Genomic DNA, 27,860 nt, shown 5'->3' with positions numbered 1-27,860 from the left:
CAAAGGAAAAACCAACATATCATTTCGAAAACTAATAAGAATAAACAAGAAAACGGTGACACAAAACTGGCAAGCAAATAGGCACCAGAAACCACATAAAAGAAGCGCTGCACAGCCGAAATGGCTGCCAACCCCCCTGATGTTGGGCACCCTAAAAGCATTCTTCATTAACCACCAAAAAACGAAAACTAGACTCAGATAACGAACTTTCTGATGCAGAAATTTTGAAGCGGTCCAGGAAAGTACCCCAGCCAACAAACATCGGAAAACCGACATGGAACGGGACCAAGATGGAAACAGTCGCCCCGTAGAAGTTCGACCTCCACAGATTTTATCGGCAAAAAGAAACGCTGCAAAAGCAATTCAAGTGCAAAGAGAGAATAACCTGCTGTGCACCTCTATGAAGAATCAACGAGATATGGCCAAACGAGGGCCAGGGAGCATATCACCAAACGAAGATTTTCAACAAATACATGGGCAGGGCCAGAAAGAGGGGCTCCCAAAGCTGCGGCACGAGGCACTAAACTCTCAAGATCAGATATTAAAAGACGGAATCGCACAACCCAAACAGGTGGTCCGAGCAAATGACTCGCAAGTTAGCGATTCTCGCCTCGACTGGACAAACATTCACCTCCGCTCGGGTTACAAACCATGCACCCCAGCAAAAATGAGAGATCAGCACTCTACGAAGCAACACAGTGAAGCCACCAAAGGTCAATCTACATGGATCTTGACAGTTTGAGCAACATGGAATCCGGCCTAGCGATAATTCGATCATCGAAGCAACACGTATGCCGGGGAGGTTGGGGACCACGATACAATCCCCCAAGAACAGACGGTTAAGCGAAATATCCACAACAACGCCAGAAGACTCACCAAGTAAAAAACCTGATATGTCAACCATCAAGTCAGCCATTACGATTGCTTTAGCCCCATTTTGCAAACTGTATGAGGCTTTAAAAGACGGTGTTCAAGATAATACTTAGTTTCTGGCAACTTTGACTACAAAAATGACCTATATAGAAGGCAATATCACTGCATTAGAGGAAAGAAACATCCACCAGTAAAAAGGCTGGGAAAAAAAAGTAGATGACCTGAAAAAGCTGGTAGAGTGTCTACAAGCAGAGAAGGGAAAACAAACGTCAACAGCTAAACTGAATCAGGTCCGGAGTCAGGACAGCAAAATCGTGGAAGAATCAGATGTACGGCGAGAGATAAATGAAAAGATTGGCGAATCATCCAGATGGAACCCCCTGCACTCCATTAAATCGGGACCGTCCAATCAACCATGTGTAAGAACACCATTGGTACTAAAATGAACAAATAAGGATCTGGTGTCCACGGCGATGCGAGGTGATAAGGGAAGTCACCATGAACCAAATAGGACAAATGAAAAATAATTATATAAAGAAAATGCACTTCAAGGAACCACGATGTGAAGTAAAAAAGTGGAGGATACGAGTAGCTCACCAAGATCCGTAGAAGACTTTATGAAAGACACGACATTGATGAATCTCTCGCAACATTGGGACACCATGCCCAATAACCTAGATGAAGAGGTGTTTATCACGAACCACAAAAAAAGTAACCAAACCACAAAGCCCAAAGAGTAATGGAACAACTGGCAGTAATGGAGATCCAAGAGCCAACCTCGCCCATCCAACAAAAAAAGGAGCGACAGAGGAGCGAGTTAGACACCAAAGAAGACGAGCAAAGATCAAGTACTCACGCAACGCCACAGCGGAAAACCGACCCAAAAAGAGCACTTGGACACCAAAGCATAAACACAAAATCAGAAACGGAGGAACGCATATTCAAAGTTGAACAAATGAAAAAAATAGCAGGCTACATGATTCTGAATAGGAAAACATTTCTAAAAATAACAAGTAAAACAAACTCATTGAAAAGTATCAAAACAGGAGACATCAAGTTAGTTGAACCTTATCATAGAGGAAATACTGCAAAAGCATACTTGCATGTCAAGGCCGTCGGAATCCAGCAAATAGACGCAAACGCAGTTAGAGACATGGAGCAACTTGGCTTTTTATTGACAGAAATAATACTGGAAACTTCAAGGGAGGACAAAGCGCACTACTCAAAAGGCACGGAAGAACGGTAGTACTGATATACATCTAGAACGGGGAAGAGTGCTACAGAGCCAACCGGATAGGTAAACCGCAGGGGGAAAAGACACATGACCCCGTGAATTTGCACGCCCGTCGAGACTATCAAAACCCCCGTTATCGACGGTCGAGCAATGAGAATAAAAGGAACAAGTCACAGCCAAGGTCGAAAGACAGGAGAAAGAACCACGCAAACACATTTCGCAGTCAAGTCCAGAAGATCCCCACAGGCATCTCCTGAACAATCCCAAGTCAACAATACGTAGGCAGCCATCTGATAGGAGTTGTAATGCAAACCCTGTGAAAACAAAAGCCGAGACATAAGTTCAAGGTCCATGGGCATGGCTGAAATCGACGTTGAACCCAAAAGCAGAGGAATTGCAACTAAAACTGACCCCGGAAACCACGAGCAAAGGACCTACCAACTTCCTGGCTGACGTAAGTACTAAAAGATACACCTTGGGATCGTGGAACACGAGGGGTCATGTACACCTGACCATTTTGGGAGATGTCGACCTAGGCCTATTCAACATCATATGTCTCCAAGAGACATGGCTGCAAGACAAACCGACCTTAGACGGGTTCGTAGTAGAAATATCTCCGGCATGCAAGGGCCTTTTGGGGCGTCCATTTTTGGGACTCTTGACAGCACCAACAAAGTTAAAGGAATCGTATGAGATGCTGGTCATTTAGACATCATGGACCCATCAAACTGCAGCGCCGAAGACGGAACACACCAACCAACTTGTCATAATAATCACATACTGGAACCCCCAACGCACAACAACAAAAGCCTACTGTACAAAAATGTGGGAAATAATAGATTGGATTTATGCAGAGTACGACAATATTGATATCATCGTGTGCGGAGACCTGAACGCAAACTGCAACAAACCGTATGAGGACAGAAAAGATTGTGCGTCACAAGGAGCTACAGCCAAACGAGGAAAGGCCTGGTGGGTGGTCGCCAAACCAAGGAATCTGCACAACATCGCAGCATTGTTCCCTAAACAAATTAACATTCCGACATGGGAACATTTGAATTCTAAAGCCACCTTGGACTACATCTACGTGACTCACCGCCTTCTGCCTAAGATTCAGGAGTACAAAGGCCAAAGAACTATGCACAGTGACCACAACCTTCTGACCTGCGCATGTCAAGGTAAACAGCCACATAAACAGTCCTATAAGATCAACGTCGAGCTAAACAACCAGCAATCAAGGTTACGCCTTTCGGAAGCTGACGTCCAAACGCTAACGGCGAAATACGACCTTCCTGGTGCTACCCAGACACAAGAACTCGTGGAACGACCGAACTATCTTCCTCTACTAATTCCATACAGAAGACCTGTTTCAGGCCAACCAAACAAGGCGGTGCGACCGAAACATGTCTAAGACAAATTGGTGGTCGAAAAAGGGAAAGTAGTATGGAAATGGAAGAGAATAGCAAAAAAGAAAAACGAATACCCAAGAAGCTTGGGACAAATGGCAAACAGAAGCAAAGGCGTATAACCAGTGGTTAAAACATTATAGACTGCTCCTTTACAAACAAGACGCCGAAAAGATGTTGAGAAGTCTAAGCACAAAAAAAATCGAGCGACTTCCGAGCACTAATTAAAACAGCGAACCCGCCCTTATCCAGAGAAATCTTGAACGCCGTTTCAGAGGAAAAATGGGAAACTTACTTAGCGGCCCAATTCGACCTTCCAAAGTCAAAACCGTCTGAAGAAGAACCAGATACTATTGCACTATGGGTTGACGTATCAAATGCAGTCAACATTGAAATCACCACAACAAACTTCAAACATGGAGAGCCCCCGGCCCGGATGGCCTGACCAACTTGGATTTGAAACAGTCGCCGAAAGCATGGGCAGGGGTAATCAGTAAAATCTTCACCCACTGTTGTCAAACAAAAATGGTTCCTGAAACCTGGCTAAATGCCATAATCGTTCCAGTATACAAAAAAGATGGAAGAGAAGAACCAAAAAGCTATAGGCCCATAGCGCTCCTGGACATAGTGGGAAAAATCTTTGCTACTCAGCTGTTGGACCATTTCAGAACTTGGGCAAAAAATGCGCCCTGCTCAGACACCTTCCAAACAGGTTTACAAAAATACAGAAACACGGCTATAAACATCTTTATAATAAACATCTTGAAGGCCAAAGTGAAAGAAGGAGCACCAAGAGTGTATCTGGCATTTGTAGATTTATCGAAAGCTTTCGATAAAGTAGACCGGGTGAAAATGTGGTCCAAACTAAACAACTGGAAATGTCCAACGTCGATTTTGGGCCCAATAAAAGCCCTTCATGCCCACACTGAGATCCGGGTGAAACTGAACAAACAGGGAGTACTGTCTAAGGAGATTCCAGTCAAGCGAGGCATCAAACAAGGGTGCCCCTTAGCTCCAGCTCTTTTCATCGCCTTCCTCGGGACTATCAAAATGAAGAGGAAAAAATAAGAGCGTTTCCACCAAAAATTGGGAAGGCGATCATTTCGCGACTTCTTTATGCAGACGACGCCATTATCATTGACCAAACACAAATTGGTCTACAACGGAAACTAAGAAATTTGGCAAGATATACGAAAGAAAATAATTTGGAAAACAACACATCAAAAACGAAAGTACTGGTCCTAGACAAAACAACGAAGAATTCACTAAGGCCTCCCAAATGGTTTCTCGAGGAAACCAAACTCGAAGTCATCAATCAGTTTAAATACCTAGGGGTGACCATTGATGGGTCGGCCGTAGACAATGCGATGCAAGAACAGCTATGGGACAAGGTGAAAAGTTTAACAGCTCAAACTAGATCGGTAGACAAAAAATTTGGGAAATTTTCGCTCCTGCTGGCGATCAACTTTGTAACGCTCACCTGGTTCCCACGGGGGCGCTGGTCTAGTCTGGATTGCTGTGGCCTCTTCTAGCGTGATGCGCAGGACCCGGAACACCGATTGGACAGGACCTCCAAATCGTGCTTGCCTGGCCCATAGAAATATCCTTCTGCAGATGAGAAAGGGGATTAACAGTCTGCAGAATAGTGTGCTAGCTCCCCCCTTTCCCTCTTCCCCCTTCGTTCCTCTCTAACTTCCTCCAAACCCCGGTTTAAGCTCACCTTATGGTTTGGAAGGATGAACTCTCCATCCTGCTTCTGGTGCAGGGGCGCGTGTTCGTCCAGTTACTTCACTGGTTTTCAGAATGGCGCTGGCAAATCCACTTGACTTTCCTGAGCGATGCGCCGTAAGTATGAAAGTTCAAAGTTCAAGTGAGGCCCCCTTTATGTTGTCTTTCTAACCTGTGATCTGTCCTTTATTTCAGGTGCAGAATGAAGGCGATGCGTCAAGGGGTTAAACTGCCGAGGTGAGTAGTGATGAGGGCGATCCCTCTAAATGTCCTTATCATTCCCCAGAAATGTCTCTTGTCCTTTCCCCATAGGGGCCGGGGTACGGTACCTGCCAACGGGGCGGCGCCGACCCGAAATGTGGAAGAAAAGCCGGTAAGTATTATGGCTGTTAATCAGGCTTTCCTTCTGTGTTCCTTCTGCTCACCTTTTGTTTCTTCCTCTCTCCCCTAGGTGCAGAGATGTGGCGTTCGATGCTGACAGCCGCGATGGAGCCGGGAGATGTCTCGAGGACAGGTGAGTGAAGCGTGGCGCTGCAGCGAGCAACGCAATGCTTTTAAATGGAAGTCTTTCTTCAGGGATGCTGGCGAGAAGATTCCGGATGCAGGTAAGAAGTTTGAAATAGTCCTTGGTTTTCACCTTTCTCTTCTCTTCCTTCCTTGCAGGTCTTCCAGGTTCGAGGCGGGCGTGGCTGGAGTCCAGGAGCAGGAGCAGACACGGTGAGCGTTAAGCTGCAGGAAGCAGAACAACGCGAAGCATGAGCTGCTGTCTGGGCGTGGCTTAAATAGCCTCCAAAGAAGTCCCAGGTATGTATCCTTCCCCAACTAGGTATGTATCCTTCCCTGGCCACGCCCGAGTGAAAAAATAGTCGCTATGAAAAAATAGTCCCTTTCAGGTCTCAGGGAGGCCTGAAGCGTGCAGCATGGTCTGCATCAGGTAAGTGCACAAAACACCTCCCTTTATGAGCCTGGCGCCTATGGCGCCAGGACTGATGTCCAACATGAGCCTGGCGCCAAAGGCGCCAGGACTGAGTCCAAAGAGCCCCTATAAGGGGCCGCTGGGCTTTTACCCGAGGGCATGATGCCTGCTTCCGGGGGTGCTGGGCCTGGCCTGGTGCTCCGGGGGTAGGCATCATGACAACTTCTATAAAGCAAAAGTCGTACCGTCTATCATCTATGGCATGGAAGTTTTGCTGAACATGCCAAGTGCGATATGGCAGAAGCTGGAAGGCCATGTATGGAAATCGGTACTGGGCCTACCGCAGTCGACCATGCCCGCGATCAGACGAGAACTGGGCCTGGTATCACTGGCATCTTCGGTAGAACAGAGTAAGATGAGACTATACAGGAAAATCCTGATGTGGGATTCCCTGCCAATTTACACCATTATTGCGGAAGAGCTTAAGAGCGGCACGTGCAAGGCACTCAACAATTGGGCGTTAAGACTGCAGGGATTAAGACTGCGAGAAACCCTCAGAGAAATATCATGCTCGGAAGAAGATCTGAAAACCAACCCAGACTGAGTAAAAAGAAAAATGGAACTTATGGATTGGATCACGATGATCGACACAGCTAGCACAAACAAGCTACTGACCCATCTTCCACCGACTTTCAATAAAGTCAAAACGCCCCTGAACTACTGCATGAAACTTCCAAACAAAAACATGCGAGGAACATTTCTGAAAGCTAGACTAAATTTGCTGACGACGCACAAAATCCTGGCAATTCGCGCCCCGACGATGGACAACAGTTGCCGCTTATGTAAAGACAAAGATCAAGTGGAAACACTGAAACATCTAGTGTTGAGTTGTCCAAAGACACATCAAAACAGAGATCAGTATCTTCAAGCCTGCTTGCAAGGGGCAGTAACGCTAGATGAAGAGGCGGTGTAGAACAGGCTAATTTCAGGAGAGACAACTAGATGGACACTAACAACGGTGAAGCTAATATAATTAGCCTTTAAAACCATTACCCACTCAACGTTAGAGGTGGCGGAACTACCAAATACCCCAGAGGGGGAGACTCAAACACTCAAAGATAGATCCAAGGTCGGACTAAACTCTGACATCAAAATGCCAGTAGAAGAGACTAGAAAAAAGAATATACATTAAGTCGCACAGTGATGAACTGATCCTCAGAGTAGAAGTCCCTTGTAAAAATCGAAAAAATCTTTTTGATTAAAACTCAAGTAAAGAAAAAAAAGACTAATTTTCTTTCAGTGTTTTAATATCCTTGTATGTACATGAATATTCTATTTTTGTTAAAACGTTGTCTTTATATTGCATCCTGCTCTGGGCCCCTCGTTTAATTTGGGATCTTCAATTGGTTTATTAAGTGCCACAACCCTGTAATCCCCTGTGGCCCAGCTTAATGAAACTACGCATATGTATTTATTTGATCCTCATTTTGCCCATGGTATTTCAGTGGGGCCCTTAATCTAGCATGTTAAGGTGTCTGTGTTTCTGCTTGCTGCATTCTCCCTATTTGGTAGTCGTTTCCCTCAGTATATTCATACTAAACAGCTATGGGTTTTTGTACTATAGCCACCTTTACGCCATGTATTGCCTTGGTGTCCCTTAGCTAGTATACCTGGAAGGACTAGCGGGTTGTCTGCATATGTGCAGACCCATGTGGACGCTGCAGTCTTTATATTAGTTTGGACCCGTAACTTGACCCTTCAGACCGTGTTTTACGTATACATGCTTCCGTATTACAAGCATAGGCGGTTCTCCTGCTATAGCACCCTTGAGTGCAGCATCCTTGATGGCGGCCGAGAGGCCCCCGTCATGTTAGAAGTGACTTTTCCCTACCTGCTTGCCCTCCTTTGAGACTTCTAGTGTCAGGCCATTGTAGGGAAAAAACGTAGGCACTGAGCACCAACAAGGTATGGGTACTGCACAAATAGGTGCTGAATATAGCTCCAGGGCCCGGTTGGCACAGGAAAAAGAATGCACTACAAGAGGAACAAATTGGGAAACTAGCCTTTTTCTTCTGTGCACCATGTCTCTGGAACAAGTTATCAGTGTGTAAAAGAGTGGCCCCTCTATTAGGGTGACCAGACGTCCGGGTTTTCCCGGGACAGTCCGGGGAAATCGCCCCACGTCCCAGGTCCCGGGAGTTTTCTTATTTTATGAACCCCATCCAGGGTTTAGGCTATGGTCCCTTTTTTTGCCGGGACCCGATTTCTGAATCCCGAAATAGAGTACCGGTGCAAACCTTTTTGCGCAAATGGGGCGTGAAATGCTTTTCACGCCCCCTTTTCCTCCCCCTTCCTCTCCCCGGCGCTCTCCTCCATTGAGAGGAGTGTGCATGTTAGCACACCCACTCCCCGCAACAGGCCAGTGACATAGAAGTAGGACTAAAGTGGTATGTGTATTTACCTTAGTCCCACTTCTATTTCGATGGCCCGTTCCGGGTTTCTCTTTTTTTAAAATCTGTTCGCCCTACCCTCTATTCTACACTTCAGTAAAGAGATTATTCTTTTAAGAACATTTTGCCAATTGTTGCAGCCCTCAGAGATTAACTCTATTTCTCTCCCTTTGGATTCCACCCACCCCCCTCATCAGCTCCCATACCGATCTCTGCTCCTCTGTTACCCCTACATCCTACTTTTAACTCCTTGGCTGTGTTCCCTTGCTACAGCAGTCTGTTGCTTCCCAGCTAGATTCACATTTTATAAATCCCATACATACATACAATGTTCTTACAGCAGCCACACACTAACAGTGGAAGGCAGTAGAAGTCTTCCCTACTAATTGTGCAGTTATATCAAAATGCACTTCCCAACAATGATCTCTATCATATGGACACCTAGACAACGGTATATAAATATCCTGGGAGTGTGGTAATTGAGTTGAGAGTTGAACTAGGCCAGGCTTCCAATTATGCTCCCAACTATGCCCCATCTGCTCCCCATTATGAACGAAGATACAAACCAAGAAATGTTCAGTGAACTGTCCGGTACATAGCTGAAGGTACTTTTAAATGGCACAATATGGTGGTCTCTCTGCATACAGTTTTAAAAGGATAGCCCCTGTCCTACTCTGTTGCTACATTTTTTTGGATTTGGTTTGTTTTAATAGGTCAAAAGGCAGCATGGTTTACATTCACAATCCCTACCTTCAAAGTCCTTTAATATAATCCATACAATTGCAGCTGGGGTTTTCACTATCTTGACAGTCACTTCCTCAAGTTTCCAGAAACGTGGTCCTTTACCTCTCTCACCACCCTCAGGCTTTGATCTACTAAATGTACATAAAACGGAACCAGCCTAGATAAATTTACACATTCACCTACCAGGAACACTCGTAGATCTAATGAAGGGGCTTTAGGTTTTGCTGTTTGTTATATTATGCTAATATGCTTTTATAGCATGCCAAACCTTCCCGACAGTATTTTGAGTGATTAGGCTTCTCCATCATGGAGTAGTATACTCTCCGCCACTGGTGGTATCCAGACCTTTGTCTACTGGAGGATAGAAAATCAATGAGTACAAGATAAGAGACTTGGAAAGCTGAAAAAGATGCTACAAACATGCATTGGGAGCTGCAGCAGGGGGAAGGATGTTTTGTGGTAGTGTGTGTGTGTCAGTCCTATTAGGTTGATCATAGTTCTGCAAAAGGGATACGCCCTAACATCATGTGATAGTTGGGTTGTTTTTGAAAGACAGACATAGAGAATTGTAAGTTGGTGCACAATATAATGGTGACTGCATGTGGTGTCAATTGTGTGCTGTAGATATCCTGGAAGCTTGGTGGCTCATATGCACAGTTCTGTCTCTGCATAGCTTTACGATATTTAACTTTTTTTGATGTCCCTTCCTATGATATAGCACTGTTATAACATGACTTAACATTACTGTGATTGTAGTCAGGGCTTTAAGGTGGCTGGGGCTGAGCTGGTCCACAGGCCTTGCAGTCTCCAAAAAGGACTCCTTATCCTGGGGTATGGCGCCCTCCTAACCCAGACTAGCCCCAGATATGTCAAACCCCTCAGGCAGCCCATTCAGTCAAAGCACTGCATTGTTAAAGGGCTGCCTGCAGGGGTTGGCATTTCTGATTAGAAAAGGTGGAGAAACGTCGGCACCAAAAAGTGCCCTACCTCACCTTTTTTTTCTAATGAGAAGCGCTGACCTCTGCATGCAGCCCTTTAACCATGCAGCCCTTTTACCATCCTTTTGCCATCCTTTATCTAAGAAACAAAAGGAGAGGCAGGGCACACGGTTATCATTTCTTTATTACACCCCACCTCTTTTTTGCTCCTAAATCACAGGCTTTGGCATCAGCCAGCAGGCTACCTGCGGGGGTCAGAGCCTCTAATTAAGAAACAAAAGGAGTGGCAGGGCACAGTTGTCTCATTTCCTTTGGTGTGCCTAACCTCTCCTTGGTTTCTTAATCATAGAGGGTGACCCCCATGGGCAGTCTGCCGGGCAGGACTCAGGGCCTGTGATTTATGAACTAAAAGGGGTGGGGTGCACAAAAGGAAAAATAGCAGTGTGCCCCAGCTCTGCTGCTTGGCTTGCACTAACTTGGAGCCAAGCCATTTCCTCCCATCAGCAGGGGGGGCTCAGGATGGGGGGGGCTTTGGCCTAAATATGGGTGGGGTGTCGGGGAATGCTCTCTCCCGCCGCACCACCCTCCCGTACTTAGGCTACACCCCTACCTAGAGCCCCCCAACCCTCAATTCTGCCTTCCATTTCAATCCGTGGATGAAGTTGTAATCAAAGAAAGCCCTCTGTGACGAATCAACTTCAGGGGCACTAGTGTTCCAGGATGAATATCGGTTTCTAAAGCATCAATCAGCCCCACACCTCAAGTACACCAAAAGGGGTCCGAACAGATTGGAAACACGAGTCAATTATAAATAAGGTTCCAGGTTTTATGGTATTTGTTTTCTGCCATTTCTGTCTGTATTTGTCCACATTTATTTTTTGTAATATAAAAAGATCATTCGCAACAAGTATTTGAATTAATTTATTCTTTAAAATAAATGCATTTGTTAAAGCACACGTGCAGCCATAAAGGAAAGAAATGCTAGCTCCATTCTTTCCATAACAAATTGCTGCTACCTTAAGATAAATGCTGTCAGCAATTTGAAGAACTTTAATGCTATTTTTATACAACTTTTACTCTCTCCACTGCCAATTTGCAATGTGATTGGCCTGCAATGCATGAGTGACCTCATAGAGAACCCGAAAGAAAACTGTTTTTCTTTATTTTCTCCATTTTTATAAATGCAGACAGAACGTAGATTGATTTCCATCTTTATTTATTTGTAAAAAATCAGAAAAATAGAAAACTGGAAGCCTTAATTATAAACCACCTTGTCCAATTTTGGTAACATGCACGGAACGGCAGGCTTATCTCCACAAGGTCTTGGATCGTTGGTTAGATGCAACACAGCAAACCTACAATAATTACCCAATGATGAAACAGACTTTCCAGTCAAAGTTGTATACAAATATCTACTTTATTAAACTTTATTATTAACACAATACAACAGACAGTTCAAGCTCACTACAAAATACAACCCACCCTGCAAAGGAATGCAGAGGACAGCCAGTTTCAAGAAGGAAAAGGGATGCACTCTGGATACTGACAGGAGGGTAGTCGGTAAAGTACTTATTCACAATAGTTCAAGTAGACTTGGTTTCAACGCTAAGGGAGCAATGGGTCATAAAATGTCACTAGGGACCTTCGGAGAAGGACCAGGGGGACAGAACCACTATGTACCTCATGCTTGTTGAAGTTCTTGGTGCTCGATAGTGTAGAGTAGGTTTCAGGGCACTTTGGAACTTCTGCGACAGAGTTAAAACGGGGAGACAGCTGCAGGATCAGGTGGCAGGCAGTTCGGCCAGTGAAGCTGGATGGATGGCTGCAGGCTGGCCTACACAGCGGCTAGGGGTCAGGAATCGTCTCAGTGCTGGTTGGCGGCTCTGAAGCACTGGTTGAGGCATCTTGCACAGCGTTGGCGGCATAACAGGTTTGTGGTGCAGTCAGTTGCAGCTTGAGGGGCTCGACTGGCTTGAAAATGTCCTTTAAGTTGGACATGGGTGGATGCTTGTTGAGGCACTCCTCCTAGCTTCTTCACTGGGCTTGTGTTGTCCTTTAAGGCAGATGGCCCAAAGCTGAGGAGAGTGTTGCAGGCAACTGCCTTGTCCTTAATTTGGTTCAGGGGCTCTCTGGCACTTCCCACTTCTGAAATTTGCTGCAGGGCACCCTGTGTGCTGGCTGGGTACCAGATCTGGACCTGCTGAATGGTACTCTGGATTCAGTATCTTCCTCGGTTTCCTGGGAGATGTGTAGGGGAGGGATCTTGCTTCCCTCTTGGAGGTCCTGGCCTTCCTTTACTGGTGGAAGATTTAAGGCAGACTGTGCCTTCAGTCAGGGTCCAATGCAGAGTTCTTTTTGTTACTCCTTGCAGAGTTGTCAGATGATCTGCCAATAGAGGGACTCCGCCCTCTTTTAAAGCCAAATGGACCACAGTGATTGGTGTGGGCTAAGCCTAGCATAATGAACCAATCATGGGTCCCCACCAACAATCTCCTGTATGCATGAGGTCATAACCAGAGTGCTTTGCAACAGAAAAGGTAAAGGTGTGAAACATATAATACTAAGTCCCACAAATCTTCCTGTCTGTTGTGGATCAAAAGGTCTCTTTAGGTAATCTGTGGTTCCGGATCAAAGTGGTAGGTCTCCCTTGAAGCCGTGGCAAGAACAGACTTTCTTTCTCCTGCAAACCACATCCTCGTACTTTATGAATGGGGTCTCCCTGCGGGGGGTTCCCTACTGTAAATACATAGTCCCAGACATGACAGGTCACTGCCCTTGATACTGAGAGGCGGGAGGTGGCGTCAGGTTGACACTGTGCATATCAAAGGTTGGTGGGGTTTCCCGTCTCTTTTGTTAGTCCTGCGACCAGGCCCCACGTGGGCCTGGTTGAATTAACTGATTAGTATGAGAAGCTGCCACCAGCAGCTAACAAAAGGACAGGACGGATCCATGGAGCCTTTTTTAATTAGGCTGGCCATGGCAGGAGGAAGGTTTTGCCCTTCCCTTCTGAGATGTCTTGATGTACTCTTGGCTGTTAAATCCAACTAAATATGACAGGGGGGATGGCGCCTGTGGGCTGTGTCCACCCAGAGTACATGGGTCTATGTGTATGTTGTGCAGCAACCATAGGAAAATGTGTGCATATTAGCCCGACACATTTTCCGGAGATTCATCTACCATCATTCAATTTCTTTAAAAATAAGTGCGTGCGGATGGTCAAATTCCTCACACCCTCCAACTTGCTGCCATGGAACATTTAGAACTTTATACACAGGTTCCTATATTGGGATTCAAGAAAAGTGTGGCAGTGGAGAGATGAATGGAGGACAGCCTTCTGGCCTAGAAGGGGTAATGGAGTAATTGGGAAACCGTAAAAAGGGCCAGCATGCAGTCAGGTTCCTGGATGATTTCATCGTTACACACTGAATTCAGTGTGATACTAAAAGTGGTGCACAGTGTGTTCATGCTCTAGTTTGCATACAGATTAATGGGTTATTACAAGTGCACGCATTTAAAATCGGGTATATCACCCCCGTGTGCTGCTTTTATATCACACCTCACTCCATCAAGGATCTAGGACTCGTGCACATGGGTAGCGACCCTGGCCTTGACTGTGTGCCACCAGTGTCACTGATGAGCAAGCACCACAGGAGCTTGGCAGCTCTCTTCAGATCCTTGTTAAACCGGCAGGCCTGTGCCCAGGGTGCAGTGTGCGCCTGCCTTCATGGACAGGCAAGCACAAACTTCTCTGTCCCCCTGTCTAGACCTGGCTGATAACGGCAGCGCAGGCTTTATCAGAGCCGGGTGCCCTGATGGAAGCATTATCCCAGGAGATCCTGTCCCTGGCGGAGGTAATGTGCCCATTAGTGCTCGCGGCGGGGGATGCGGAGATGGGATGATCTGGGCGATTACACAGGTACACATTCCACATTGATTAACCAGTTTCGAGAGCAGCGAGAAACCTTCCTGCAGTCCCTGGCTCAGCTTGCGCTCGTCCCTTCTGTCTAAGCGCATGTTTTCTCTCTCGCCTTATGTGTCCTGCCTCTGGCTTCCACTCAATATGTCGTCAATCTTGGTCCTTCAAGTTTCCCGTTCCTTCCTCTATTACTTACGGTATCCACGCATGATCTCTACATCTTCTATTGTTAATGGTCTCTCTCCATGTACTCCCTACTCCCTTTAGTTTCTCCCGGGAAGCTATTTGTTCCCTTACAGCCCGCCTCTGTCTCACCACCGCCATAGTACTCTCTCCATAGCTTCTTCCTTCCTATCTGCCTTTACCTGTTGCTTTAAGTGCTGGAAATGGAGAACATTTATTGGGGGAACTGTCAACTCTTTCGAGGGGTGGAGGTGTCGGAAGGAGGGCACGCAGCCAAGGGGCGTGGCCTCTGGCCAGGTTGCGCAACACGTTATATCTTCATAGATCATTTCTAGAGGTTTGCATAAAACAAAGAGCATTATGGCAACATCATAATGTCCACAATTTTAAATGTTAAACATGTCTTGTAGTGATTCAGTAAGAAGCCCTTTTAAGTGAATAATGGACTCTTCTGTTTTGATTGGTCACAATATTCACCCTAACAGCGATGTCTGTAAATTGCTGGACATATATACTAGTTTGGACAGCTGCAGCACTATATGTGAAGCTTTAGCAGTTTCTGCCTGCAGTGCTGAGTCTTCTGATATTCGTGCGTGCAATGTAATAAGCAGACTGCTTTCAGAAGACTAGGCAGCGCTCTCTGCCAGAGTCTTCTGAAAGCGGTCTGCTCATTGAGGCAGTAGGACCTAGAAGTGTCATAGGCTGGTCCCTGTGTCCAGGGGCGTCGCCAGGAATCAAATTTAGGAGGGGCACAGAGGGGGCCAAAGACACAAGTTGGGGGGCCACAGACAAAAGTGGGAGGGCTGCCTATGACAGGTAATGTGTGACGTCACAATTACTCTTGCAGAGAGGCTTTTGTGCACACCAACTTCCCACACCCAACTGCACCTCCCTTCCCATCAGAATGCAGGCACAAAAACATTCAGTGGCTAATGGCCCATCATTAGCAGTTTTGTGCGCTACATTCTGATGGGAGGGGCTGCAGCGGCTTTGCACACCATGGAGGTCTCTGTGCAGAAGCTGGGCAGGAACACCTGAGAAGTGGCTCGTGCTCATGTTCATACCGATGCCAGAATGCATACCAAGATCACTGCTAGCTTTGAGACAAAAGGAGAGTATTTGCCATGTGATATGCAGACATTTGCCTTAGTGAGAGTCACAGATAACATCACAAACAGAGAACACGGTCACTGCTCATCTTAGGTAGTGGGTGCACAATGGGGGGCCCAGGATTTTAGAGGGGGGGCCCGGGCCCGCCCAGGTCTTCCCCTAGCGATGCCACAGCCTGTGTCTTGGCGGTGCTCCGGCAAGAGATGTTTTGCTGGAGCGCCACTCTGTCCTGGCCCATTCCCTGCACTGGCTCTCTATCCCATCTGTTGCTGCTTGTCCACTTGATCGGTCTGCCATTCCCTCTCACACCATGCTAATTTAACCTTCCCAGCCGTTTCTACTCCCTATTGTTCCCACTCCCTATGGTTCTTGTATTGTTTCCTTCTGTCCATTCTTTGCTGTTTCTCCTCCATATCCTCGCATCTATTGTTCTCTGCAGCTCTTACACCCCACCATCTGCCTCTTTGCTTTTGTGTTTCTCTTTTCCATCTCTTTCTCCTCTCTTGTCTCCCCATTGTCACCAATCCATTTCCTCTGTTGCTGCTTCACTCGGTCTTCATCTCCTCCAAAGTCACCTACTGAAGACGTTCATTTCATAGACACGTCTCTTGTTCTCCCGCACTAGAACCTGCTCAGAATGAAGAATAGCCCCCAAAATGACAGGAAGGTTGTTACCTTGCCCTTGCTGCACCACTTTGCTCTGTGAACGAACATGATGGGCTTTTCTGGCCAAAGTGTGCCCCACATACCGTGAGGGAAGGGACCTGTATGGGCTGCACACGAGCACAACAGTGGTGTTGACGAACAATGCCTCTACCAATCAACACTGCAATAGTCCCAGTAGTAGTAGGGATCTTACTGCTGATGACTTGGGCAGTCAAGGTGGTAAGTGCATTGCTCGTAATAATCTTTAATATTTCTGGGTTCTCCTTAATATAGCTTAGGACAGGGGGTCTACAGAATCATTTCATTTTTAGTTTGAGCTATTAAGCCAAAACTATTACATTAGGGTACATATAGGGAGAAATGGCATGAGAGGATGGACACATTTGCCCCTCCATTGATAGCTGGGGAATTAACCCGGAAGATCGACACCTTTTGCCATTTAAGCCTTTGCCCCTAGGGCTTTGAGACCGGATCTGTGTGCATTGTATGCTGGGGGATGCCTGCATCCCCCGGAAACTCCAAGGGATCTATCACTGTTTGGGATCAAAGTATGTGCATCTAGGGCAGGCTTGTCCAACCTTTCTGAATGTGGGGCCGAAGCATTAACTTTTTGTCACCCAGTGGGCCGGCGAGCAAATAGTCAACAACCTCACCCAAAGCAGTATATTAAAAAACAATATTGTGTGACCTTTGACACAATAGCATCACAGGCAATGATAGCCATGCAGTCCCAAGGATAGCTTTTGGTGTCAGGGGCAGTGATCAAAGGTTAGTTGCCTGTGATTTCTTCAGTGTGTATGTGTTAATATTTTTCTGAAATAGTGGGGGCGACCGAGCGTAGCGAGGGAGCTATAAGGATCTAGTGAGGGTTTGGGGGATTCCCCTCCAAGAATTTCTTTTCAAATATGGGGTTGAAATGGTGCATTTTACAGCAGAAAAAGTGACCAAAAATCCATAAGTTTACAATCAGTTCTAAAGTGTATGTGTTAATATTTTTCTGAAATAGTGGGGGTGACCGAGCATAGCGAGTGAGGTGTAAGGATCTAGGGAGGGTTTGGTGGGATCCCACCCAAGAATGTGTTCAAATATGGGGTTGAAATGGTGCATTTTACAGTAGAAAAAGTGACCAAAAAGCCATCAATTTACAATTAGTTCTAAAGGGGAACATGATTATTCCATGTCACCAACAGCAGACAACATTTTACAACACAACACGTTAATGATCAATGTGTCCACAGTCTAAGACAGTCCTGTCACTAATGTAACACATTGTCATGCTGGTTGTGCCCAATATATGCCTCTGTAGCAACATGTCTATGCTGGCTGTTACCAATTTAGGCCAGCATTGTCCTGTACAAAGCATGATTGATGCTGCCTGAGCATGTGCAGTGTGCCCAATACATATGCCAGATTATCTCTGTAATACACATTTATTACTTTTGTGGTAATAAAAGAAGCATAATCCAATTCAACAGTTAAAATGTGGAAAAGCGATCACCCAAAGGTGAACCTAATTGAGTTACTTCACTATGCAGATAATAGTTTGACCAATGTTGCATAGTAAATATTCATTAAAATGCACAATTTGCATCCCATTTTACTAAAAAAAACTCCTATTCAAACCGGGTGATTTCTGTTCGCCATACCCAGCACAGCTCCCCTCGGAAAGCAGTTGGGTGGCTGCATGTGTGTGATGTTAATCGGAGTATTTCATTATTCATGCAATGTTTGTCGGATACATGTATATGTATTTATTTATGCAATGTTTGTGGGATATAGGTATCCAACAGACATTGCATAAGTAAATAAATAAGCCGGGTCCATGTATCTGCCAAACATTGCATAAATAGATATTAACGGGGTCGTGGAGCCTCACTGCATGACCTTTCCAGGAGAAAGGGACATTGGAGTGTAAAACCTGACACAGGAAAAGCAGAGGGTGCAGGAGTTTCGAAATAAAAGAGTAGCACTGATAGTTGAAGGAAGGAGAGGCTGGCAGAGTAGATGAGGATGGAGGCTGTAACATGGAGCAGATAGGAAGAGAAGAGGAGGAGAAAGTGGGGGCAAAATGTCAGGTGAAAAGAGCAGTTGAGGAACAGAAGGAGGAGAAGGCCAAAGGAGGGGAGGAACAGGAGGCTGCAGCAAAATAAATAAATATTGCTACAAGACCAGGGGCTCTGTGTGCAACCAACTGTGCAGGTCTAGTGGACACTTTACCTTTTCATTATTTCACTAATAAATGTGGCCTGTGAGTGCCCGAGCTGCTCAGGGCTGGCCATCTTGACTGCAGAAAAATAAACTCTGCTACAAGACCAGGGACTCTGTGTGCAACCAACCTGACTTGCACACGTGACTTTTTCTTTCTTTCACCAATAAATCAGGGGAAGGTTGCAAGCAAGAGGGCCAGGGTTGGGCCCGTTCTCGAAGCCCAGCTAAGTGAGGTTGAGAAAGCAGGCACTGACCCAGCCCCAGGCCTCATGGAAGCCACGACCCAGATAATTTATTTATTTATGCAATGTCTGTTGGATACAGGTATCTGACAAACATTGCATAAATAAATAAATCTGCTGGGTCCACGTATCCGACAAACCTTTCATAAATAAGTAAATTAACCCGGTTGTGGTGGAGGACCAACTGCGTCTGGTAATCCCCCCTACCCCCGCCACGAACCGGTCCTCAGCCACGACCCGGGTTATTTATTTATGCAATGTTTGTCGGATACAGGTACCCGACAAACATTGCATAAATAAATAAATCTGCCTCGTGGGCCACATAAAATGTCTTGGAGGGCCGCATTGTGGCCCGTGGGCCGTAGGTTGGACAACCCTGATGTAAAGGATGCCGGGGACACCCCCGCTACCCTTAAATTGTATAATGGGGTACACCTTTACCGGGTCAAACCACAGCATTTTTGCTGCAATTTTTTTTTTTGTTGTTGTTGTAAAATTGACATTTTTGCCACAATTTTATTACCTGATACCACAGATGCACAGCCTTTCTTCTACCATAGCTCAATGCGGGGGGATGTGGTACCCCATAGGCGCTTTTGCTTTCAAATGCTGCTTATTTGCATCCCTGGGGGCTACATGCTGCACCTCTCCTGTCATGCCAATTTCATTAGGCTCTGTTCTGTGCCCTGTGCAGAAAACCTGACGTGCACAGAATTTCTACCAACAATGGTTTGAACTGAGGCTTCCAGGGCAGCTAACCTATCAGAGATTTCTTTCTCCTATCACAAAGCCCAGCTAAAGCACTATTAACAAATTAAAAACTTCAAGCTTGGCTGTATATCTAGTCATGCTTATTAATTTAGTGAATTGTGGGTTTCGCAAGTTTGAGCGGAACACGTTGGGACACCTTACTCCCACTAGGTGAGATGAGAATGTAAGGTTGGCGCATGCATAGGTTCATATTGTGTTGGCCTATGGATATTGGCCACAGTATTGGAGCTACCGCGGTGGAAGGATTGTTATGACTACATGGGCTGCGATATATGGCCCTATTGAAACCCTGACACGTGTTGCATCGAGTCAGACATCTCGTCTAATTTGGTTTTGGACTCGAGGACTTTAATGCTATGCAGAAGTCAAGCCTGTGCGCATGTACTTTTCAATATTCCGCTCTATACCGGGCCAAACGGAGATGTTTGTCTGTGTTGGTTCATGGCCCCCAAGCCTGGCAGCAAAGTCCTCTTCATCGAGCCTCTCCTTAGGCCGGATGGATCTAATTTAAATTGGAGTCCTAGAACCTCCAGAGCCCTCACTAAACTTCGAGTCATCCCTCAGTGGGGCAAACTGGGCCCAGCCATGCCACTTTATAGCGATCACCAGTGAAACTTAATAACTGGACATCCTATGGGAATCCCCTAATCAAACATGCAATTCTTAAGCATTAACTAAGAACCAAACTGATTCCAAAATGCCTTTTTAGGCTTTTATTAAGCCCTATCCAGTCATACATAGGGCAAGACATCTTTAAATCACCTACATAAACAGTCAGTGAACATTTTTCAAGTGGTTTATCCAAGGCAGAAGAAATACATGAGCATGCTTATAGCTGCTTGGGAGCTGCTATTTAAACATTCCATCCAACTGCTGAAGGAATGCTATGCATGCGTTTCTCTTTGTCTAGGGTTGCTATAAATTGGTGGTGCATACTCACAGCGTGGTAGTCGAGTAAAACCGTCTCGTCACTCTTTCATTAACGCAAACTGTGAGCACTTCTCAGGGCCTCCGTCACAGGAACATGTTTCAGGCATCATTAGCTTCATGGTGCGATAGAATGTCACTCCATTTCTTCATCATTGGTCTGTTCAACATCAATGGGCCATCATGATCATGTGTTCCTACTATTGGTACTAGTGGGTGCGAAAACCACCCGTGGGGGCAGAGAGGCCAGATGCTCAATTGACATCAGCTGAGCCCCCTCTTCAAGCTAACCTCCCTAAAGTTTTCATGTTCTCACTTTCTGCATTTGTATTTGGCGCTCTGAAGCAGCCCACTGAAATCTGGAGCTTTGCAAAACCAGTAAATAAAAAATAACATTGTGGTAGAGCAAGCAGAGTATAATGGGTGACACGAATCTACATGCACAATTTGGAATACTGCAAAACAGTCAAATCACTCGAGGCCTGGTGGAAGTATTAATAAAATATGGATACTGGTTGCTAAACCTCAGCACATTACCTTAAAAGGCAGCAGTGGGACAATGGAGTAAGGTATTCTTAAGGTGTCATCTATAAAGGAGAACTGGCCAGTCAAGGGTCAGGTTTATGCTGCTGTCCTATGCAGACAAGGGGTGGAGAACTTGTCAAGGATTTGTGGCAGCGTCGTGTCTCTATAGTGAAAACGTAGCTCCAAGTGTCAAGAATGTCATGGCACAGAATGACAGGTGAGGTATCTTCACGTGTTTGTGTATTTGCTTCCTCTTTGGTTTTAGGCATTTAATAGCCAACTTCAAAATCGAGTAGGCAAAACTTTTCCGTCGCTCCCAGACAGTAGACTTCAAGTGAAGAGGTTTGGGGAGCAATTATGTTTGTTCGGATGTGAAGGCTCAGGTCTTGGAGCAGTCAGAAGCTGTAGTAGTTTAGGGACGTCCACACCACCTCCACAGCTCTCCCCAATGAGGGATTTCTACACTTGGGTCCCACCTCAAGCACTGGTTCCAGATGAGTAGTCTGCCTCTGCATTGCCGAGTGACCTTGATTCTGCAGCATTTAGGTAGTCTATTCATCTCTTCACCACCATAAAGATTACTCCACGGGGCCCGGTGCCTCCAGTATTCCTCTACGGTCACAGGCTGAAGTCACAATTATGAGGGTTCTTTTGCAGGGTGGTGCTCGAGTATTCACAGCTGGGTAGCGTCTGTTTTTGACGGGAAGATATGCCTATCTAAATAAACTCTGATTGGAAACCGATATAAAATGAACCTTTAACACTGATTACAGCATTGTGTGTACACCTAATTTGTTATTAAGTCATTCCACCTCCTGCAGTTCCTGGAACTGACCTTAACTCCAAGATATGATTTATTCATTATGGGGTCTGTGAATGTATTCACGTAGGATTGTCACTCCCACTCTCCCTCCCTCCTCCCCTCTCCACCAACAGCAGTGCCCATAATGTCTCTTTCAGGGCCCTCCCCTTCTTAAGCTTAGTTACAGCTATGATCTATTTATAAGCAAATCCTGCACTGAAGTCCTGTTAAAACAAGCATTGGTAAAGCCAACAGTTTTGGCTTGTTATGCATATCTTGACACATTTCCAGTAGTAATCTACTATTCAGTAACTATTCGGCACGGCCGAATACTTGGGTCAACTATTCGCTATTCGGCTCGGTACACCCCTGGTGATATGTCAGTGTTTCAACTCACTCTTGTATAGCATGGACAGGAACATGAGGACACCTTCCTTCCCCAGCCCCCAAAACTCATGCTGTGAAATATAGGCTGCTTCCTTTTAAGTCTTTGGCAGCTAGCAAGGCCAGCCAAAGTGTGAATCTGACTACTCTTCACAGCTTCCTTTCTAGACTTGATAATAACTCTGCATGTTCTGAGGGCCGTGCACCCTGGGCTGCTTTCTTCTTATTTGAGGACCTTGGCCTGTTGGATAATGGGGCCATGAGCACACACTCTCCTGTATTAAATGTATATATGTCAATACTGAAGCTTCCCCCTGGGTTAAACAAAATACGACTTGGAGGACCTCCCTTGTAACATATGTCCAAGAAACAACTCTTCTCATGTGTCCATTGCGCTGCACTTTCTTACTGTTCTTGTGGGTCTGCTGTACATTTCCCCTTAACAAATCCTTTCTTAGTTTTGTGCTTATGTACACATCTAGAAAGTGTTTTTCTCTTAACGTGGGTCCAGTAAAGGTAGTATATCATCTCTCTTCCAGCATAAGCCTGTGAGTTTCTGAGGCAATCTCCCTCCCAGTGTTGTGTGCTTGTGAGGCAGCCTGGCTGCTAATGAGTACAATGTACCCTGTTGCAGTGTATGCTCTCCTACTGTGAGACCCTGAGACACACCCAGGTAGGCCCCGCCATGTCTTTGCCCCCATGAGACCCAACGTAGAACCAGGTTCAAAGTATACCATACACAGGAATATAACGGGGAGATGCATTGTACTGTATTAGGCCCTTACATCTTTACTGTGATAAAAAATAAACTTTAACCTGTTTCATGCTGATTCCTGCAACCGTCATAAAATAATAAAAAACAAATATAAATTTGCCCATTAATGGTTACATGATTTAGATTCATTGTGGAATGCAGTGTGCTCGATTTCTGGGCTGTGTAACAAAGATTAATTTTCTTCTCCTAATTACATATTACATCTGTGTCTGAGACGGGACTTCAACTAGTGATGGCTGACTCGAGCATAGTGGCTTAACCGGATGGCATGTCTTTCCCTTTGGCTACCCCAGTGGGTCACAAAAATATCTAGACCTGTCTGGATGTGAACTTGTAACCTTTTTTTTATTCAGGTCCCATTGCTTGGTCATTTCTTTTGGTCCACTCTGGTGTTGGAGGTATACTCATTCTATTTTGATTGTCCTCGCTTTCGGTTTTGCAGTCATCTTATCACATTCTACAAAGTCAATATTGTATCAGTGACTACTTGGGTAGTGCCTATGCGGAAACCTACTCTCTATTGCCAAAGCACTGCCAATTTGATTTTTGCACATGAGCATACAATGGTGGTTCGAGACAATGCGTGAGGGGTCTGTACTTGGATGACATGAGCGTTGGGTAGGCAGTGTATAGCCTCGCAAGTCCAAACCTGGATGATTGGAGTGTTGGATTTGGCATACGTTGACTCGTTGAATCACGCTTGGATGCATTGCATTTTGTCCAGCACTGTTGACTCTATGTTCGGTAGATTCTTTAGAATCCCCCCCAAGGAAGAAGCTCCTATGGTCCAGAATGTTGTGTGTATAGCTATGCCTGCGGTGTATCTGTCTGTCTCATGTCCCATCCTTTCTGTTTCTCTCTCTCTCCTTCTCTTATATATCTGCACTGCCACAGGGAAAATCGGTGAACACTTAAATGGCCCTGTAGCCCGAGATGTGCCACGATTAGGCTGCGACCCGCCTCATTATAAGGTTCTAAAGTCCGCAGGGCCACCGGCTTTGAATCCTGTGCTGTAGACCGATTTCCGGTAAATGACCTCCTGTTATACCTAAAAAGAAAAAAAACACATTTCTATTATTATATGTAATGCAGATGTGACACGTGTTACTCTCCCACTAAGCTGTGCTGAAACCTAAAGCAATATTTAATTTCTAAATAACTAAAGTTATTTGGCAGAATGTCTGGAATACGAACGATTAATAGTTTGTGTTGCATGTGTATAGTGAAAAGTTTGAGCATGACTGCCACTAGACCCTTGACCTTCAGCTTTCCTTAGTTTAAACTGTGATTGCACCCATTATTCATGAAAACTATTCAGGCAACTCCTTCATGTGGGTCTGTTTCTCCTCTAGTCACAAAAGCATAGTGAAACCCTTGCAACATGGCAAACCCAGAAACCTGCTTTGCCTTGTGCCCGGAGTACCCTTCAACATGACCCCATTGCAAAGGAATGTGCACCCAGAAGGCCTACGCTGGCGAATCCCAATTTGGCTACATAAATTGCCACCACACATCCCACCTGCTAGTAAATGTCTCTAACGCAAATGGGTCTCTTCCAAACAAGATACAAAAAAAATCTCCTTCAGAAACATTCACAGCTAAGAAACACAAAGGATTAGATTGGAACGTTTTGAATAGCTGTAGCAGAGACCTTTGACACACTAGTGATTTCAAGCTAGCCATTTCAAGCACAGAATACTTCCAGACTTGTGCTCTAGAGGTATTACATCAAAAGTAGAATAATAGCAATAGAAACATCCTCCCCTAGCAGTCTCAAATCCAATCCAAAACATGCTCAACAAGTCGTAAGTAATCATAAAGGTCTAACAAACCGAAATATCAAAATAGCTGAATTTCTTCCAGGAAAATAATTGAAACTATCGAAACATCCATCCATAGAAAATATACTCTTACAAAAAGCAGAAACATTAGCATTGAATTAGACCAGAAAAAAAGTACCACCACCATCAAACCAGAAATAATCATTCCTTTGATGGTCAAGGCCCCGATTGGGGTCAATGATCTTTCGTGATGGATAACTTCAGGTGTCCATCCAGAATCATCATTGATACCTCAAGCTATCCATCATGAAAGATCATTGACCCCAACCAAGGCAGACTGTTAATTAATATAAAACCAGTGAACACCCAAAATCCGAGTACACACAACCTGCAAATTTTGTGTGTTCTGTGAATTATCTGAACATTTGTGGTAGTATAAAAACTGAGATGTCTGAAGGGCATCTCAAATATGTTCTCATCTTTGTGGTTTATTTTTAATCTTTCACTGACCATTGGAACAATATAATATAATTAAATTCAAGAGGAAAAATCATACCAGCCACACTCCAATGTTATCTTCACCAAAGCCTTATTTGCCGTGGTTGATTTGAAGATTACTGGGACAGTTATAAGTTAATTGAATAAGGCACAACACAGCCACTTCAAGACACCTCGGTGTTGGGTGGAATGGAAGCTAAATATTTTAAAACAGCTTTCTCTTTCAGGGTCATGTAGATCTTGGAATTCCTGATTATCTACATTCTACTCCACTCCACCAGGCTGCATTTCTTTAGTTTTGGTTTCTCCCATCATATGAGTCTGTACCTTTTTCGTTGTTCTTATCTGAGTGTCAGAGACACAGTATCCAGAGGACTGTGATATTGGAAGTTTGACTATAACGAGGGGGATGATCTATTGAAATAGGAATCAGTCTCTCAGTCCAGGAAAACTTGGTTTAAAGTCAGTCCTAGACCTGATCCACCTGACAGGTGGAAGTCTGTGCACGAATCCCTTTTAGAAAAACTAGAATCTTTGAACATTTTCCAATTTCCCCATCTGCCCATCCACCTGTGTTTTTGTCTATCATATTGCCCTTTGGCTCGCTCCCAGATGGTGTCAAAGCACCACCATGGAGCTAAAACTCAAGTGGTATCAGAATGCATGCATCATTGGCAAAATGTAATACAATTGCATAGCTGGAAACTAATGTGAAGCTAGTAAGGAGGATTACACCCACCTCTGAAGGACCCTGTCTCTGACCCATACCATGTTTTTGTGACTATGCTTTTCACCACTACTGCAGCCGGACCTTTATTACTTCAGCTGGTCTAGTTGACTATTCCACCTTCAATTCACTCAGCTTGGGGGTTACCGCTTCGTCAAGGTACTTACATGGCGAGGTAACGTGAAGTAAATGGGATGCGCCAATGTGGTGTACGATTTCCACTGATCTTGTGTCCCTAACATTGTCAGTGGATTAATTTTGCTTGAAAGTAAGAAGTGCTTTTCCATGTAAGCACTCTACGGTTTACTGCTCCGACCTTTGGAACAACTGATTTATGTCAACTTCCTTCTAAATTGTTTTTGTCTTTAACATATGCAGGCAATCCTAATTTGAATGATTTTTTTTCCTGTATCACTCTAAAGATATTTATAGAAAATAAGTGTTGTTTTTTTAAAATGTGGCTGTAGGCACATTTCATTCAAGTGAATGGCGAGGAGGATGCTGGTCTATATTAGGGACTGCAACCTTTGCCTCTCCAGATGTTTGCAATACAACTCTCAGCCCTAACCAGCACAGTCAGCCAGATATCATGGGAATTGTAATCCGGAACATCTGGAGAGCCAAAGGTTGCAGACTTCTGGCCTGTAGTGTTGTTATCTGGACGTGTATAGCACAAGTCTGTGTCTTCGTTGCCAATTTACCCTGACTCCTGAACTTGACAAATGACTATCTCAGTTTCGAAATTGCCTTACCTGCCAAGAGTGGAAGTACTAATGAAAAAGGTAGCCCTGTTTTTTTATGTGAGGTATATAACGGGACATTTGGAATTTCCGGTTTTTGTGGCAACTACCTATAGGCGGGTGGAGATTTCCCCTCACTCTATGCATGTGATCTGCACACATGCTTAATCCCTACCTCTCCAACCTTACTGACATGTTCAACTTCCCATCTGCTTCACTGAGCTTTTTCCAAGGTGCTCTGTGGCTAAGCTTGATGTTCCTGTGAGACCTGCCTGCGGCCCAATGGATTTGTCCTGATTGCAACAGTCCCAGCCTGCTCGAGTCTTGGGTCCCTAAACCCTCTTCCGTTCACAGAATTAGTCAGTATTTAATTACTGCTGTCGGCCCAGTGGAACCACGAAATTCTCCAGAGGCCTTTGTAGTAATAATAGTTTGTGTGTACAATCTGTACTTCTCTCTGCCGCCAGCCCGCCAACTGGTCCTTCGTGTTTCATTTATTGATGCCCTTCCTATCTGGAGGATGCACTTGTTTGTTCTGTGAAAGTCGAAATTTACCTTAAAAAATTATCTTCGATCTCCATATTAATTTCGCTTTATTTACATATTCATACTTGGTCCAGGGATCCTGAGTTTTCATTTATTTTCTATTTACTCCTTCTATGTGATGGACGACCATGGAACCAACCTACATTACACAATTATGCGAAGAGTGAAATGCACACTGTGCGGCGCCTGCACCTCTTGCCACCGTTGGGAACCAAGCGCGATTGGCACTGATGAGACCTGAGGGGGATGCAGGGCGGGGCGCGAGCAGCTCCTGGGAGAGTAGGAAGCAGCTGCTGTGCAGCCAGGGGCCATGGCAGGCGGATCCCTGATCATCAGGGGTTTGTTGTGAAGCAAGAATAGCAATTAGGCCTTTGTGTTTTGACGCTCGAGAGGCTGTACTGGGCGGTCTGGTGGAAGCATGCAGTCTTGCAGGAACCTTTCACAAAGTTACATCAAACCGTGACTTTCATCGGATTACATCACAAACTGTTCTCGAAATGATTGGGCACTGTCAAGCGTATGCATAGGACTGGGGTGGAAGGAGATACTCCAATACACGGACCAATCGGAAATTAAGTATCAGTCTACGAGGTCCACAGCAGCGTTGGATCTTCTGAATTTCATACAGGTGTTAATTGTCAAAACCTTTTTATGTGCTAGCCCCAGATACCCACCCAAACTGGCTCAGCACTGCAGATTCTATAGTGTGTGCCTGTGCAATGTGACCAGGTAGAAAAGAAGCATGCCACCCGCATCTTTACCTTGGGCTT

At 45.2% G+C, this 27,860-nt stretch overlaps 1 protein-coding gene across 4 annotated transcripts in view; it reads left to right on the top strand.

The window, feature by feature from the left end:
• Positions 1 to 27,860, top strand: part of PCDH1 (protocadherin 1) — a 635,879-nt gene that overhangs the window by 596,393 nt on the left and 11,626 nt on the right. Inside the window, exon 5 of one of the 4 annotated variants that reach the window (XM_069654114.1) lies at positions 23,693 to 23,825. The exons of the other annotated variants lie outside the window; for them this stretch is intronic. Within the exon in view, the coding sequence (XP_069510215.1) occupies positions 23,693 to 23,814 (122 nt within the window). The 3' untranslated portion in view covers positions 23,815 to 23,825. The remainder of the gene's footprint in view (positions 1 to 23,692; positions 23,826 to 27,860) is intronic. 4 annotated transcript variants of the gene reach the window in all.

The sequence above is a fragment of the Ambystoma mexicanum genome, chromosome 3q (assembly GCF_040938575.1).
Source record: "Ambystoma mexicanum isolate Mex_15411 chromosome 3q, UKY_AmexF1_1, whole genome shotgun sequence".
Taxonomy (NCBI): domain Eukaryota; kingdom Metazoa; phylum Chordata; class Amphibia; order Caudata; family Ambystomatidae; genus Ambystoma; species Ambystoma mexicanum.
The sequence above is the reverse complement of the archived record's forward strand: the minus strand, read 5'-3'. Positions and strand labels throughout refer to the sequence as shown.